This window comes from Heptranchias perlo, chromosome 17 (genome assembly GCF_035084215.1).
Source record: "Heptranchias perlo isolate sHepPer1 chromosome 17, sHepPer1.hap1, whole genome shotgun sequence".
NCBI lineage: Eukaryota > Metazoa > Chordata > Chondrichthyes > Hexanchiformes > Hexanchidae > Heptranchias > Heptranchias perlo.
Genome location: NC_090341.1, coordinates 9,353,171 through 9,371,362, shown reverse-complemented (window position 1 = coordinate 9,371,362; position 18,192 = coordinate 9,353,171). Strand labels below are relative to the sequence as shown.

General features: G+C 44.0%; 1 protein-coding gene across 4 annotated transcripts in view; it reads left to right on the top strand.

The window, feature by feature from the left end:
* sema3b (sema domain, immunoglobulin domain (Ig), short basic domain, secreted, (semaphorin) 3B) overlaps positions 1-18,192 on the top strand; it is a 294,532-nt gene that overhangs the window by 177,630 nt on the left and 98,710 nt on the right. For all 4 annotated transcript variants that reach the window (XM_067998440.1, XM_067998438.1, XM_067998441.1 and 1 more), the window contains 2 exons: positions 11,144-11,298; positions 18,057-18,119. In XM_067998440.1, coding sequence (XP_067854541.1) covers positions 11,144-11,298; positions 18,057-18,119 — 218 coding nt within the window. The remainder of the gene's footprint in view (positions 1-11,143; positions 11,299-18,056; positions 18,120-18,192) is intronic.

Below are 18,192 nucleotides of genomic sequence, written 5' to 3'. Positions count from 1 at the left end.
TTTTACGTAAGGCTGCTACACCCATCAGAGGAAGTAACCCTCATTCCATCTGGATTTGAACCCTGTTTCCACCAGCAAAATGGGCTAACATAGGAATATAAGAACAGGAGTAGGCCATTCAGCCCCTTGAGCCTGCTCTGCCATTCAATTAGATAGTGGCCAATCTGTATCATAACTCCATCTACCCGCCTTGGGTCCGTAATCCTTAATACCTTTGCCTGACAAAAATCCATCAATCTTGGTAATCAATTGACCCTCAGCCTTATCAGCTTTTTGGGGGAGAGAGTTCCAGATTTCAATCCCCCCCCAACTTCCTACTGCTGCTGGTCTGCGCTGTCCTATTTGTTTGAGTTACTGGCTGTTAATCCGATGACGAAGTTCTGTTTGTCGGAAGCTCCCTTCACTGTCTAGTCATCTGAAGGGATCAGTGGTGCAAGATGGTAAGATACGTATCCTTTTTTAGTTTTGAAATGAATTCCCTGTTGGGCCCTGTACATCCTCCATTTCCTCACTAAAACAGTGGAACAGATGCAGATTGTGACATCAGCTAAGGGTATTCCCTTGGAGCACATCTGCTTCCAACCAGGCTTATCATCTCTACCAGCTGCACCTTTTCAGGCTTTCATGAAAAATGATGAAGAAAGTAAAAGGCAAATAAATGGAGACTCCACCTGATAACAGGCCGATTGCATCTATTGCCGTTGATGTAGAGCAGATAATTTAGTGAGGAAATGGAAGGCATACGTGGCATGAGTGCAACAGGAAGAGGCACAGATTTTATAAACCATTGCAGAGTTTAACCAATGTTCAATTCCATGGAGCAGTGGGCTGCAGGCTCTTCATTTCCTGTTCAACCACACGGTGAGTTCCTGATCTCAGCTGGGGCCAATCAAAGGAGAAGGAGAAGATTGGAGATTAGGGTTGCCAACTGTCCAGGATTATCCTGGGGTCTCCAGGAACTGAAGATTGATCGCCAGGACACTGCTGCGAGCAATACTGGAGAAAAATCATCAGGGCATTAAAAAGAATTGTGTCCTTTTTAAAATTTTCTTTGAATACTTTTGCTTATTAGTTATATTACAAAAAAAACACATCGGAGATGGGGAAAAAAGGGCTGTTTGACTGAAGTTGGGAATCATCCAATCAAGTAATCAAGAGTCTCAATTGGCTGTGGGAAGGTGGTGCGCCATGAGGATTGGACGTATTGATAGGTGGAGGTGGGGCAGTGGGAGACTGGAGGTCATGTGATTAAATCTTCAGGAATACGTCCAACCAGAGTTGGCAACCCCATTGAAGATTAGCCAGAATAGCTGCTAATTCAACTGATCTTGGCAGCACTACGATTTGCTTCAGTGCCCCTGGGTAGGGAGGGCAAAAATAAAAAAATCAACCAGGGTTCCTGTTTGCCACCCAGTGAACTTGCTGGAAAATATGTGCGGGAATTGGGTAAGAACAAGATCAGTCTCATCTGTGATACTTCTCTCGAGTTCAAAGATCCTGCTGTCTGGGCCCAAACCTAGTACAGTAGGGCTGCTGGCACCCTTGGAATTGTATCCCAACTATCATCAGGACCTTCAAGAGCCGAAGAGATAAAAGAAGAGAAAGTTGGGGGTAAGAAAAACCACAGCTGTACTTTATGTTGCAGAAGGCTGAGGGGGTGACCTGATAGAGGTCTTTAAAATTATGAAAGGGCTTGATAGGGTTGCCATAGAGAAGATGTTTCAATCTGTGGGGCCATAAATATAAGATAGTCACCAATAAGTCCAATAGGGAATTCAGGAGCAACTTCTTCACCCAAAGAGTGGTTAGAATGTGGAACTCGCTATCACATGGAGTAGTTGAGGCGAATAGCATAGACGCATTTAAGGGGAAGCTAGATAAACGCGAGGGAGAAAGGAATAGAAGGGTATGCTGATAGAGTTAGATGAAGTAGGGATGGGAGGAGGCTCTTTTGGAGCATCAATGTCGACATGGACCAGTTGGGCCGAATGGCCTGTTCCTGTGCTGTAGATTCTATGTAATTCTATGTAAAATAGATTATACACAAGGAAATGCCGTGTAATCCCAACTCGGGTGTCAAGTATGGAAAGGTGTAAAAATAGTTATGTTGCTTTCTTTTTCTGTATGAAGTGGTCTGTGAGCATTTGAATGGTAAATCCCCTCCCCCATAATTAGATCAGTCTTAATTGACCCGTCTTGCTGTTTAATTGGGCACACATGCTAATTACCCTGTTAGATGAAAGAAGCCCAAAAGAACTGGCCACTGTGGGAATGCGAGAGAGCTTTTATGAAGGGAAAGCCATTCAAAGCTCCAGACTAGGAGGCTGGATAACAAAACCGTTCTGTCTTTTTCTGCGTCCGTGTATGTGTGAAAGCTTTCCAGAGCAGTTGAGGGTAACCCTTAATTGGAGAAATAATGGAGGGAACATATTGAAAACTATGTTTAATCATGAACTCCTGCAAAACCATAATAATATCCACAAGTTCATGGGTGTGCTTCTCCAGGCCTAACATTGAAACCTTTCACCACCAGAAGTGGGAAAAAAAGTGTTCTGTGGAGTTAAATCGAAGGGGAGTAATAATAATAAGAGTCCTTAATTTGTGCCATTTCTCATTACTGTAATCACTGTATTAAGGAAGAACTCACATTAAAATTGCACCTTTCACAACCTCAGGACGCCCCAAAGTGCTTTACAGCTAATGAAGTACTTTTGAAGTGTAGTCACTGTGGTAATGTAGGAAATGTGGCAGCCAATTTGTGCAAAGCAAAGTCCCACAAACAGCAATGAGATAATGACCAAATAATCTGTTTTTAGTGATGTTGGTGGAGGAATAAATATTGCCCAGGACCCTGGAGAGTGCTCTACTAGTTGAAATAGGGCTGTAGGATCTTTTACGTCCATCTGAGAGGGCAGACAGGGACCTTGGTTTAACGTCTCATCCGACAGGCAGCACCTCCAACAGTGTAGCATTCCCTCAGAACTGCACTGGGAGTGTCAGCCTTGTTCCTGTGCCCAAGTCTTGAACCCACTCCCTTCTGACTCGGGCGAGAGTGCTACCAATTGACCCCTCTAAGCGAAAGCCATGAAGGTTTGTTGCTACAGTGATGCCCCTGTTGTGTTTTTGTGGTGTGTTCTTGAGTGCCCATAATGGCCGCACCACTGCCAAGATACCTCATCCTTGCGAGCAAAAGTTGGCAGATCCTGAAGGCAGCTGCTCGGGGATGTTTTTAAAGGGCCGGTGTTTTCGAAGACAATTTGACTCGACTTGTCTTCTGCAACCAACTTATCATTGTTTCTACTTTTTTTTTTAGTTCTAAGACGTACAAAAAAACATGAAAACTGCCAGATTGCTATTAGTGAATCAGCTGGGTTTTAATGTCCTGTCTCCTTATCTGATCCGGCCTATGTGACTCTAGTCTACTCTATGTAGCTGACTCTTAATGCAATCACACCTAGAGTTGGGCGATAAATGCACCATTTCCACCGTCACCGAAATCCCGAGAACCAGTATAAAAAAGCCTCGAAGGTTGGTGTTGCATAACCACTACCCCTTGTTATATCTTGTTTTCTCTCCAAACTTGTCTGCCTTGGCCCTTCACTTAGGTTACTCCAATTAATAGAAGAGAGGGAATATTACTCTGCTTCTGACTTGTGCTAGAGTCACCAACCCTCCAAAATTGCCCTGGAGTCTCCAGGAATTAAAGATTAATCCCCAGGAGAGCAAGATGGGAGAAAAACCAGAGGCATTGAAAGAAGTTGTGTTTTTTTATCATTCTCTTTGAACACTTTCATTTATTAATTATAAAAATATTGGAGATGGGGGAATAAAAAGGCTGTTTGACTGAGAGTCAGGAATCGTCCAGTCAGGTAACGAAGAGTCTGTTTGCTTTCCAATTGGCCGTGGGAGGGCTGAGCAGCGTGAGGATGGAGGTGGCAGGCGACCAATGGCGGGAGCGCGGGGGCGGGTGGTCATGTGATGAAACCTCTGGGAATACGTCCAACCAGAGTTGGCCACCCTAACCTGTGCACTGGGAGTGCTTGAGGCAGAAAGCTGAAAGTTGCCCATTTCCTGACAGACGAGCAGAAACAACTGCCAATTTTAAAAATAAAAGAAAAAGTTTTCATAAAGGGAAACCATTCCACTCAACACTCGAAGGAGTTCGGCGCTTGTCAGTACCCTTGGTTACCGAGGAGACGGCTCCTGTTTGTTTACATAGGCAGTGCGTGGCTTTGAGATAAAAAGGTGATCACGTAGCTAAGGAATTCATGTGCAGGGTTACCTTGGCATTCATTCAATTGAGAAAAATCTCTCGTGTCGATAAGAGTGAAAGAAAAATTCTTTTTAGTTAAATATTTCTGAGGCTAGCCACGATCAATGTCAGTGTTATATGGCACCAGCGAGAACAGTCTTAGAAAATTTATCGTGTGATTTACAACTTATCCTCCCCTCAGGTGTAGCCACCAAGTGACAGGAAGTGACCGTACGGCGCTGCACAGTACAGACGCTGCAGCATCGTACAGGGATGCAGTGATTATGTACATGCTGTTTAAAGGGGTATCATCATTATCCTGGGGTCTTTTTCAAACAAAACGAGTTCCAAGTACAGCCCGCTCTGAAAACTGCCCTTACAAGAATTGCGCCACATTTGGTTGCCAGAGCAAGGGCAATGTTTATCACATTATTGCACTCGTTTGCATGCCAACGTCAGATAAAACAGCCCATTAAGACATTTACCCGGGTGAGCGTGACCTTTTGAATCTTGTTTCATTATCTGCTCATGATCATTGAGGCACACTACCTTATCCCACTGGAAAATGCACAAGTTTTGATGAACATTATCTTGTCTAGAAGTGGCCATTATTAGAGAGGCCTGACTGGTTCTGGGTTTCCTATGTCCTCACCCATTGCTCCTGTTGGAAGCCAACTGTGGTTTAACGTGCATCGCATGTGAACAGAAACTGCGGAGTCGATTTTAACTCATCTTTTTGGTTACTTTTTGTACTTGCGCACTAGCTTTTAGTGATTTGTGCACACGGACACCCAAATCCCTCTCCTCCTCCACAGCTCCTAGTCTCTCACCGTTAAGAAAATATTCTGATTTGTCTTTCTCGGATGCAAAGTGGATGACCTCATTGAACTCCATCTGACATAAACTTGGCTTGTCTTACCTTGAGTTTAGAAGGTTGAGGGGAGACCTCAACGAGGTTTTTAAACTGGTAAAGGGATTCGATAAGGTACATACGGAGAAACTATTTCCTCTGATGGGGGAATCCAGAACAAGGGGTCATAATCTTAAAATTAGAACTAGGCCATTTAGGAGTGAAATAAGTACTTTTTCACACAAAGGGTAGTGGAAATCTGTAACTTTCTTCTTAACTGGACCAGCCACATAAATACTGTGGCTACAGGAGCAGGTCAGAGGCTGGGTAATCTGTGGCGAGTGACTCACCTCCTGACTCCCCAAAGCCTTTCCACCATCTACAAGGCACAAGTCAGGAGTGTGATGGAATACTCTCCACTTGCCTGGATGAGTACAGATCCAACAATACTCAAGAAGCTCAACACCACCCAGGACAATCTGGTCAATGGTGACCCCCAGGATCTTGATGGTGGGGGATTCGGCAATGGTAATGCCGTTGAATATCAAGGGGAGGTGGTTAGACTCTCTCTTGTTGGAGATGGTCATTGCCTGGCACTTGTCTGGAGCAAATGTAAATTGTCACTTATCGGCCCAAGCCTGGATGTTGTCCAGGTCTTCCTGCATGCGGGCTCGGACTGCTTCCTTATCTGAGGGATTGCGAATGGAACTGAACACTATGCAATCATCAGCGAACATCCCCATTTCTGACCTTATGATGGAGGGAAGGTCATTGATGAAGCAGCTGAAGATGGTTGGGCCTAGGACACTGCCCTGAGGAACTCCTGCATCAATGTCCTGGGGCTGAGATGATTGGCCTCCAACAACCACTACCATCTTCCATTGTGCTAGGTATGACTCCAGACATTGGAGAGTTTCCCCCTTGATTCCCATTGACTTCAACTTTACTAGGGCTCCTCGATGGCACATTCACTCAAATGCTGCCTTGATGTCAAGGGCAGTCACTCTCACCTCACCTCTGGAATTCAGCTCTTTTGTCCATGTTTGGACCAAGGCTGTAATGAGGTCTGGAGCCGAGTGGTCCTGGCAGAACCCATACTGAGCTTCGGTGAGCAGGTTATTGGTGAGTAAGTGCCGCTTGATTGCACTGTCGACGACACCTTCCATCACTTTGCTGATGATTGAGAGTAGACTGATGGGTCACAAGTTTGTTTTGTTGATTAACTTAATATAATCTCACAGGTCGTTAGTTTCATGCAATTCCCATCCCCCTCCATCCCCGGCCTTTAGAAAGCCTGATGATCACATAAGCCTTTGGAGCTTCAAATAATCAACTGTGAAGGGGGGTGGCTAGCAGCTTGCAGTTAGCACACACGGCACCTGATACATTGTCCTCTCTTCACCCCTTCCCCCTCTGCCCTGTGGTTTAGCATCCCTGGGTCTTGAATATAGACACTAACCTTGTAGGCATCAATATATATAGATATATATATATATATATCACATCCCATCTTCTGGATCAGTGCTAAAATCATATTGGTGAACAGATAGGTGACATTCTGAATCCCTTTGATTGAATATTCCGTCACTGGCAAGATCGTGCTGAAAGAAATTTATATTCAGTTGTGTACATTGTACCTGCCTTGCTACATCCATGGCCACACAGTGTAGGATAGTGTAGTGTGTGATATGAAGGGGTGGTTTGCAATTCCACAGAACATCCCCCTTAGCCTTTAAGGTATATACTGAATAAAGGAACACTCCTATTTCAGTTGATCCTGTCACACTACTTAAGTACCAATTAAGTGCCAGAGGACTGGAGAATTGCAAATGTTACGCCTTTGTTCAAAAAAGGGTGTAAGGATAAACCCAGCAACCACAGGCCAGTCAGTTTGACCTTGGTGGTGGGGAAACTTTTAGAAACGATAATCTGGGACAGAATTAACAGTCACTTGGAGGAGTATTGATTAGGGAAAGCCAGCATGGATTTGTTAAAGGCAAATCATGTTTAACTAAGAGTTTTTTGATGAGGTAACAGAGAGGGTAGAAGAAGTCAATGCAGTTGAAGTGGTGTATATGGACTTTCAAAAGTACCACATGGTAGGCTTGTCATCAAGATTGTGGCCCATGGAATAAAGGGGGCAATAGCAACATGGATAAGGAATTGGGTAAGTGACAGGAAACAGAGGATAGTGGTTGTTTTTCGGACTGGGGGGAGGTGTACAGTGGTGTTCCCCAGTGTTCGGTGTTGGGACCACTGCTTTTCTTGATATATGTTAATGACTTGGAATTGGTTGTAAAGGGCACAATTTCAAAATTTGCAGATGACACGAAACTTGGAAGGGTAGTGAGCAGTGAGGAGGATAGTGATAGACTTCAAGAGGATATAGACAGGCTGGTGGCATGGGCGGACACGTGGCAGATGAAAGTTAATGCAGAAAAATGCGAAGTGATACATTTCAGTAGGAAGAATGAGGAGAGGCAATATAAACTAGAGGGCACAATTCTAAAAGGGGTAAAGGAACTGAGATATTTGGGGGTATATGTGCACAAATTGTTGAAGATGGCAGGGCAGGTTGAGAAAGTGGTTAAAAAAGCATACGGGATCCTGGACTTTATAAATAGAGGCATAGAGTACAAAAGTATGGAAGTCAAGATAAACCTTTATAAAACACTGGTTTGGCCACAACTGGAGTGTTGTGTCCAGTTCTGGGCACTGCACTGTAGGAAAGATGTGAAGGCCTTAGAGAGAGTGCAGAAGAGATTTACCAGAATGATTCCAGGGATGAGGGACTTTAGTTACGTGGATAGACTGGAGAGGCTGGGGTTGTTCTCCTTGGAACGTAGAAGGTTGAGAGGAGATTTGATCGAGGTATTCAAAATCATGAAGGGTCTAGACAGAGTAGATAGAGATAAACTGTTCCCATTGGCGGAAGGGTCAAGAACCAGAGGACATAGATTTAAGGTGATTGGCAAAAGAACCAAAGGTGACATGAGGAAAAACTTTTTTGCACAGGATCTGGAATGCACTGCCCGAGGGGGTGATGGAGGCAGATTCAATCATGGCCTTCAAAAGGGAACAGGATAAGCACTTGAAAGCAAAAAATTTGCAGGGTTACGTGGATAGGGCGGGGGAGTGGGACTAGCTGGATTGCTCTTGCATAGCGCTAGCACGACTCGATGGGCCAAATGGCCTCCTTCCGTACTGTAACCTTTCTATGATCCTTTTCATATGTTACTCTTACATTTCCTAATAACCCAGCATCAAATCATAATGGAATAACAGCCCTCCACTTACAATCTCCGTCTTGCAGACTGATTCCTTTAGTCTGAATTAGCCAGTTGCTTAATTGCAACATTGAAACAACATTAAATGTCCAATGTAAACTTGTGTGTAGTCATAAATAAGTGAGCTGCTGAATGATTCTCATTAATAACACCTGCTATTTTTTTAAACATTTATAATTTATTATAAAGCCATAAGCCGAAGGTTTTTCTGGCAAATAGCTTCCGTGGCCTGGGAATTATAGGATTACAGTTACTGGGAGCCAGGGTCCCAGGATAGTTATAAAAATGAATCGCTACTGTAGGAAAAGATCAGTAAAAGCAGGATAGGGATGGTTCCGATTACAAGGTCACAAGCCTCGTATCCTGTCGGTTCAAAGGTGAATGTATACCTCAGAGACAGTCCCTGGTAACCATTTAAGGTTCCAAAAATATTATATGAATGATCCCTAAACCCATGCTGTAGTCACCAGATCAGAGGAGATTTGCTAGAATGGTACCAGGGATGAGGGACTTCAGTTTCCTGGAGAGACTAGAGACACTGGGATTGTTCTCCTTAGAGCAGAGAAGGTTAAGGGGAGATTTAGTAGAGGCATTCAAAATCATGAAGGGCTTTGATAGAGTAAATGAGGAGAAACTGTTTCCAGTGGCAGAAGGGTCGGTAACCAGAGGACACAAATTTAAGGTAATTGGCAAAACAGCCAGGGGTGAGATGAGGAGAATTTTTTTGATGCAACGAGTTGTTATGATCTGGAATGCGCTGCCTGAAAGGATGGTGGAAGCAGATTCATTGGTAACTTTCAAAAGGGAATTGGATAAATCCTTGAAGGGAAAAATTGCAGGACTATGGGGAAGAAGCAGGCAAAAACCCTGGAATTATGATTCGATGATCACAAGATAATTACATAAGTCCATTTGGCCCATCTTGATTCATCCATCTAGAGATATCCCATTGTGCCATCCAATTGTTTCTTAATAATTCTACTACTCTATCTGAAGTTTATTTCCTGATTTATGTCCTAAAAGTATCCTTCTCTAATTTGAACCTGTGTCTTCTAATTGTACTCATGCAGTTTAATTTAAAGTAATATTCTGGGGTTAACTTTTTCTATACCCATAACAATTTTATCTACCTCTGAAATATTACCTCTCCGTCATCTCCTTTCCTGGATGAAAAGCTCCAGTTCTTTCCTCATTATAACTCAGACCCCTGACACTGGGAAGCAGCCTTGTAATTCTTCTCTGCACTGTCTCTGGTGCTTGAAATATCTCATAGAATCTTACAGCACAAAAGGAGGCCATTCGGCCCATCGCGCCTGTGCCGACTCTTTGAAAGAGCTAAGCAATTAGTCCCACTCCCCTGCTCTTTCCCCATAGCCCTGCAATTTTCTCCCCTTCAACTGTTTATCCAAATCCCCTTTGAAAGTTACCATTGAATCTGCTTCCAGCACCTTTCAGGCAGTGCATTCCAGATCATCATAATTTGCCGTGTAAAAAAATTTTCTCCTCATCTCACCTCTGGTTCTTTTGTCAATGACCTTAAATCTGTGTGATCTGGTTACCGACTCTTCTGCCAGCAGGAACAGTTTCTCCTTATTTACTCTATCAAAACCCTTCATGATTTTGAACACCTTCGTTAAATCTCCCCTTAACCTTCTCTGCTCAAAGGAGAACAATCTTAGTTTCTCTAGTCCCTCCACATAACTGAAGTCCTCATCCCTGGTACCATTCTAATAAATCTCCTTTGTACCTTCTCCAAGGCCGTCCTAAAGTGATGCCCAGAATTGGATACAATGCTCCAGCTGAGGCCTAACCAGTGATTTATAAAGGTTTAGCATAATTTCCTTGTTTTTGTACTCATTTGCTTCTTGTTGACCAGGAGTGGACGCAATATTCAAGGCGCGGTCTGACTCGAACACTATAAAGTTTGATAATTACCTACTTTGAATTATACTCTACTGTTTTGGTTATGTAGTTGAACATCCTATTGGCTTTATTGATTGCTGCTCTGCATTGGATGGACATGTTTAGTGTCTCCTTGATGTATTTAAACTTCATCCTTGGCTATTTCAACACCAATTGTGAAGTATACATTTCTTCTGCTTTTTTTCTTCCTATGTGTAGCACTTGTCTGACATCAGATTAAAACAAAAAGCTACCAATCTGAGGCCAGTATCTGTAGAGTGTGAATTGGCAAGCTTCCAAAAGGCTTTGTACAAAGTTCCACACAAAAGCTATTATCATAGAATCATACAGCACAGAAGGAGGCCATTTGGCCCATCATGCCCGTGCCGGCTCTTTGAAAGAGCTATCCAATTAGTCCCACTCCCCAGCTCCTTCCCCACAGCCTTGCAGATTTTTCCTTTTCAAGTATATATGCAATTCCCTTTTGAATTTGCTTCCACAGGCAGTGCATTCCAGATCATAACAACACGCTGCGTTTAAAAAAAAATTCTCACCCCCATTTGGTCCTTTTGCCAATTATCTTAAATCTGTGCCCTCTGGTTACAGACCCTCCTCTGAATGTTATTTTAATGGTGCTCCAACCCACAGATTGACCCTTCTGTTAAAATAGGTGACAAAGAAATTTCATCCAAACCCTTTGAGCATTGGTACGCCAATATTACGCAGCACAGTTTCACCCCTTAATAAATTGCAAAGTGGAGTCTAAACCAATTCAAAAGTAGATCAGTCACATTCTAGTGCACAATGCTAATTGTCTTTCACAAGAGCTGACCCATGTGTTTCTCTTTTCAGATCTGGTTTCCCGAGGTGTTGTCACCTATCAGCTGAATTATTCATGCTGCTACAACACTCTGTTACTGGATGAGGAGAGAGGCCAATTATTTGTAGGAGCAAAGAATTACCTCATCGCTCTCAACCCGGATAACATCAGCAAACCTGGAAAAAAGGTGATTAATGCTCATGTGGACCAGATCTGGCCAGTCTGAGGGCTTAATTATTCAAAGAACCTAATCTTCTGAAGGATGTTGATTAATGAGTTGAAGATTTAAATTTCAATTAGGGAGGTGAAGGAAGCATTGAGAACTTCAAGGAGTAGCAAAACTTTTTTAGAATCCTAGAATCTTAAAGCACAGAAGGAGGCCGTTCAGCCCATCCTGCCTGTGCCAGTTCTTTGACAGAACTAAGCAATTAGTCCCACTACCCTGCTCTTTTCCCATAGCGGTGCAATTTTCTCCCCTTCAACTATTTATCCAATTCCCTTTTGAAAGTTACTACTGACTCTGCTTCAATTACCCTTTCAGGCATTTTTTTATTATTAATTTTAAAGTTGTATCATTTGTCAGCAGAATAGCTAAAAGATTTTGAGTCTGCTGCTGAAAAAATCTGCCTAATTAATCCATAGATTTTTCCATGCAATGTTGTTCCATTTTATTCCTTCCTGTTTTGAAGCCACTCTGACTCTTATTGGAGTCCAGATCGATGGGCACCTGCACCCAAGTAAGAAGGAAAGAACTTGCATTACATGGTACCTTGTCAGTTCCTTAATATGTCCCAAAGGGCTTCACATCGAAAGAAGTACTTTTGAAGTGCAGACACTGTTCTTATATAGGCAGATACTGCAGCTAGTTTTCACACAGCAAGATCCCACAAACAGCAAATGAGAAGACTGACTAGTTAATCTGTTTTTGGTGGGTGCTGGTTCAGGAAGGAATGTTGACCAGGACACTAACAGAACACCCTGCTCTTCTTTTGAATTGTACCAAGGGATCGTTCGCGTCTACATGATTAGGCCGATGGGGCCTCAGTTTAACACGTCATCTGAAAGATGGCGCTTCAGTCAGAGCAGCACTTCCTCAGTGATGCCCTGAAGTGTCAGCCTAGATTAATTCCTGGAGTGGGGCTTGAACCCACAGCCTTCTGACTCGGGGATAAGAGTAGTACCATTGAGTCAAGCTGACTCCTTAGCCAAGACGGTGTTGGTTGGCTGTTTCACCAAGGTGGTATATAGATGATGGCTAGCACACCTGTACTGCCAACAGGGGTGTCTAGACAAAGGTTGGGAGCAGGACTCCTGACTTCCACCCCCCACCCCCACCCCCACCCCACCCCCATTTCTTCCATAGCCCAAGTATGCATCTTCACTACAAAGCAGGTTGAGATTAGCCATGTCAACAGAGACTAGGCATTGATCCTAGGACCTACTACTTGACTCAGTACTGCATCAGGCAAAAGGAAGTGTTTAAAAGGGAAGGTGATATGTTCCTTCTGAAAGGTGTATTTGCTTAAACTTTGTAAGCTCATTATGTTCTTTTTTTTCCAAAATGGCAGCCAAATATTTCTTTCTGTGGTAATAGGGAACAGACTCTTGTTGCAGTTCATTAACCCACTACCTGTCTATTTTTTTTTTACAAAGCTTTCTGATGTCGAATGTAGAAGATTGGGGGAAAGGGAGGATTGAAATAAACCATCATGATTTGCATTCTCCATCTTCCCTCATAAGCCATAACTACACTCCCATTTCTCCGCCCATAAAATTCCTGTGTGGAATATTGCACTACTGTTCCACGAGTTAAAGAGCTCAGTGTTTTACAGATATCTTTCTCTAATGAACTGGCAGCGACAGGATTCTGGTGTGGCTGAGAGCCTGATTTTTCAGGCAACTGCTGAGACTGAAAAACGAGGATGCATTCCGCTCCTAATTAAAATGACGGTGTTGGGCCACAGTGCGTGCACTCATCTGAATCATCTGACACTAGGCCATCATACAGCTTAGCTGAGGTCAGAGTTGGTACTAGGCAATATTTCAGCAGATTCCTTGATGAACTTAAAGCCCCGCCCTTCCTCATTGACTCTTTCTTTCTCTCTCTCATCCATTTTTTCCTCTTCCCATCTATCTCTGCATGTCTCTCATATACTTTTTTATTTGTTTCTCTTCCTCTCTCTTTCACTTTCTCTCTCTTTCTCTCCATTTCTCTCTATCTCTTTTTCTCTTCTCCCTCCACCCCCACCATGTTTTGTCTCCTGTCTCTATGTCTGTTTTTGGCTCCAAAATAAGCAAAGCATCACTAAATATTTAAACGCAGAAACCCCCACCGCCAGATCGTAAGGAGTGTATTTGCAACTTTTTATAGAGTAACGCGCGGTCCCTTGTTCAAATTTTGGGACATCGAATGGGAGTGGAATCTGGGATTGAGCATCTTTTTCAGCTTTCTTCCCTCCTCTCTCAAAGATGCAGATACTTGCTAGGGTTGGAGTTCCAGGGATGATGATTGCCCTTTGGTACTTCATCCTAATGGCCATTCTTAATGTATGAACTTAGGCTGTGAGTGTCAGAAGATAATTGACCATCGGAGATTCCACAGTTGATCCTCATCCTGTCCTCCCCCCAACATCCATACACTTTCCAGCGGTGTATAAAGATTAGGAATGGGAAACCTGGCTGAATTTTCCCTTTTCTACTCCAGGAGTGCTGAGGCTGTCCGCATCCTAACCGGCACCATGTCCCTTTGCTCGCTGACCTACATTGGCTCCCGGTACACCGATGCCTCGATTTTAAAATTCTCATTCTTGTGTTCCGATCTCTCCATGGACTCACCCATCCCTATCTCTGTAACTTCCTCTAGCCCTACAACCCTCTGAGATCTCTGCGCGCCTCTTCCTCTGGCCTCTTGAGCATCTCCCACTTCCTTTGCTTCACCATTGGCGACCGTGCCTTCAGCCCTAAGTTTTGGAATTCCTTCCCTAAACCCCTCCGCCTTTCTCTCCTTCTTTATGATGCTCCTTAAAACCTACCTCTTTGACCAAGTGTTTGGTCACCTGTCCTAATGTCTCCTTCTTCGGCTCGGTGTTAATTTTTGGCTGATTTCACGCATGTGAAGCGCCTTGGGATGTTTTACTATGTTAAAGATGCTATATAAATGCAAGTTATCGTTGAGGCCAAATGCAGCACCTCTATCGCTGTCCTAGATGAGTTGAGCTAACTCAGCACAGACTAGGCCTCAAACCTAATACCTTGTCCATCTTTTTGCAGCATGAAATATGACTCCTTCATGGAGTTAAAATAAAAATTGCATCTGACATTTTTTGGCCCTCTTCTGCTCCCTGCGATGAAGGCAATGCCCTTTTAAAGTGATAAGGTGTTTGACAAACTTTTTTTTTATTTGAGGAGTGTCACATAGTTTGTCATGAGTAAGTGATGCGATGAGATCATACGATGTAATTTTCAATACTGCGTTGTGTATTCAGAAGAAATATTTACCCAGCATTGTTCTCTGAAGGCTCCAAGTGATGGAACAGGCCAGCTCCAGTGGAGGATCTCGGAACGGCTGAGTCAGTCAAAATACCTGCATTATCTTCACAGAGCGATGTTGAAGAATTGTTTTTTTTTTACAGTTTTGAAAAGTGATTAGACTGATCAGAATGGTTATTTAATATTATCTGGAAAGCAGCCAACAGGGCAGCTGAGATAGTGGACTCGCTGCCGATTGGAGGCCTTCATGTTTTGATAAGAGTTTGGGGTGTACACATTGTTAACGGCTTTGGAATTGCACGCTATGAAAGATCCACAGCAAGGTTTAAAATTTAAGCCACAGGCTGGACTGTGCACTGGATGATTTGTTTCCTGACTTGTGACTTGGAGATATTAGTCAATGAGGTTATTATAAGGCATAAGATGAGGGATTCCAGCAGTAGATCGGCTGAGGCGGGGGAAGAGGTGATCGATGTTATGGAGGTGGAAGTAAACTGCCTTTTATGATGGAGAGGATATGGAGTCAGAAGTTCAGGTTGAAGTCAGACAGGGCACCGAGGTTGCGAACAGTTTGGTTCAACCTGAGATCATGGCTGGGGAGAGTGATGGGATCGATCGCAAGAGTACAGAGTTTGTGGCAGGGGCCGAAGATGATAACTTTGGTCTTCCCAATGCTTAACTGGAGGAAATTGTGGCTCATCCAAGACTGGATGTTAGACAAGCAGTCTGACAATACAGAGGCAGTGGAGGGGTCGAGAGAGGTGGTGGAGACGTAGAGCTGGATGTCATCAGCATACATGTGGAAGCTGACCGCATGTCTGGAGAAGATGTTGCCAAGGGGCAGCGTGTAGTTGAGGAAGAGGAAGGGGGTTAAGGATCGATCCTTAGGGGAGTCTGGTAGTAACGGTGTTGGGGCAGGAAGCCATTGCAGAAGATGCTTTGGCTATGATTGGATAGGTAAGAGCAGAACCAAGAGAGGGCGGCCTCACAGAGCTGGACAATGAATGAGAGGCATTGGAGAAGGAGGATGGTGTGGTCGGCCATGTTAAAGGCTGCAGAGAGGTTGCGGAGGAATAATGCATTACGGTCATAGTCACAGAGGATGTCATTTGTGACTTTGGTTAGGGCCTTTTCAGTGCTGTGCTGGGGTGGAAAGCTGATTGGAGTGTCACAGAAAAGATGGGCATGGATTTGGGAGGCAGCAACATGTTCAAGGAGAGGAAAGAGAGGTTGAAGATAGAGCTACATAGTTACCTGGAGTGTACAGCACAGAAACAGGCCATTTGGCCCAACTGGTCTATGCTGGCGTTTATGCTCCACACAAGCTTCCTCCCACCCCTCTTCACCTAACCCTAACAGCGGGGCGGTAGTTATTAGTATCAACGTATCAAGTACGTTCATGCACACCCATGCACACTCACACCATGCAAGCACACATTCACTTGCATGCAAACGTGCACCCTTGCAGACAGTGGAGTAGGATTAAACTTTACTTGATTATCATTATGTGGAGATGCCGGTGATGGACTGGGGTTGACAATTGTAAACAATTTTACAACACCAAGTTAACTATAACTTGGACTATAACTTGGTGTTGTAAAGTTGATTATCATTGGTAGCGAAATGCCTGCTCACAACGGGGTGGAGTTTCACATTTTACAGCTGGGCGGAGAACAGGCAGTTTGATTGGCCGCCCGTCTGATACCTTGCCAGATTTTCATTTCCGTTGACTTCAGTGGAAACGAAAATCAGGCGTCAGATTCGCCAGTTGTAAAGGTGAAAGTTCATCCCAGTGACCTTTTAAGGGCTACCTCATTGCCTAATGGGGATTGTCAGGCTAGCCTGCTCTTACCAGCCCGGAGCACGCACCACCGTGAGCAGCCTCGAGGGTGAATGATAGTGCATCGGAGGGCCGGGGGATGGGGAGCTCTTTTCATTCCCAGAAAACCTGTGCTAACATTCACTGCGTTAGTAATCCAGATGACTGCTCTCGTTGACTGTGACATCATGTATTTTGACAGAAAATATTAAGATCAGAGCAAGCTTTCAAAAAGCAAATTTGCTGCCAATTTCATCTTCGTGCCAGTAATTGTTCTGAGAAGAACATACCCTTGCCAGTCGGCATTTCATCAATTCACTTTATCATCACTTCGCAAATGGAGATGTGTTCTGAATTAACGTGGTCTCCTGGGATTATTATGTAATGCTGTTCTGTGCCCTTCAGTTCCCAGTTCAGTGTAATGACTGATTAACCCTGCACTGAATGGATTTAGCAGTGTTTTCTGACATAATCCGTGGCTCAGTGGATAGCACCCTCACCTCTGAGTCAGAAGGTCATGGGTACAAGTCCCTACTCCAGAGACTCGGGCACGTAATCCATGCTGACCCTCCAGTGCAGTATTGAGGGAGTGCTGCACTGTCGGAGGTGCCGTCTTTCGGATGAGACGGCAGACCGAGGCCCTGTCTGGCTTCTCAGGTGGACGTAAAAGATCCCTTGGCACCATTTGGAGAAGAGATGATGAGTTCTCCTGGTGTCCTGGCCAACTTTTATTCTTCAACCAACACCACTAAAACAGATTATCTGGTCATTATCACATTACTGTTTGTGGGATCTTGCTGTTGCTGATTGGCTGCTGTGTTTCTCTACATTACAACAGTGACTACACTTGAAAAATACTTCATTAGCTGTGAAGCACTTTGGGAAGCCCTGAGGTTGTGAAAGACGCAAGTTCTTTCTTGTGTTGTAGAGCATGTATGATCCTGGTATTGTAGAGCATGTTTTGTTGGCGATAAAGTACCGGACCCCCCATGTGAAAACCAGCCTCGGCGCAGATATTGCCCATTTATCAGATGGGAGCTCCTCGTTCTTTGTACAGGGAGCCCATACCCTTCTTATAGGAGACAAGAGCTGCTCAGCCCATTGAAGATACTGGGCAAATGCTAATTCATCAATTAGCGACATTGCTTGTTCCACTCGTATATATGGACTCCAATGGCATGGTGAGGTTATAACTTACCTCTTTATCTCAAGGCTATATAGGCTTGAGGGATAGAACAGCCTACTCCTGTTCCTAATGTTCCTACTGAGTTTACAGGGTATAGATGTAAGTGACAGCACTCAAACATATCATATATGAACCATACAATACCAGACTTGACTGAATTACTTCATCTGTACTATGCATGTGCTGAAATTGACAATGAGACATTCACACACAATGTAGTACCAGATGTGAGTGAATTGTTACATTTTATTGGTACGCGTGAAGGACCCTTCAGGAATCAGAGGGTTAACTTTCTGTTGCCAGAATACTCCTGTAATTGTGAAAGGTTTTGTTTCACTGCACAGACTACTGTTTCTAGCCTTGGGCCATGGATCCTGACGAGAGGGTTCATGACCTGGCATACCTACATGCTGCTGCTCCATTGAACTCACTGTGGTTGTCTATCTTGCAGATTTACTGGCCAGCTCCTGTGGAGTGGAGAGAAGAGTGCAATTGGGCAGGCAAGGATCTACACGTGAGTACAACCACTTTTAATTGTCTCTACGCACTGTCTGATTGACAGCCTGTGGTTACCGCAAACAGCCAGG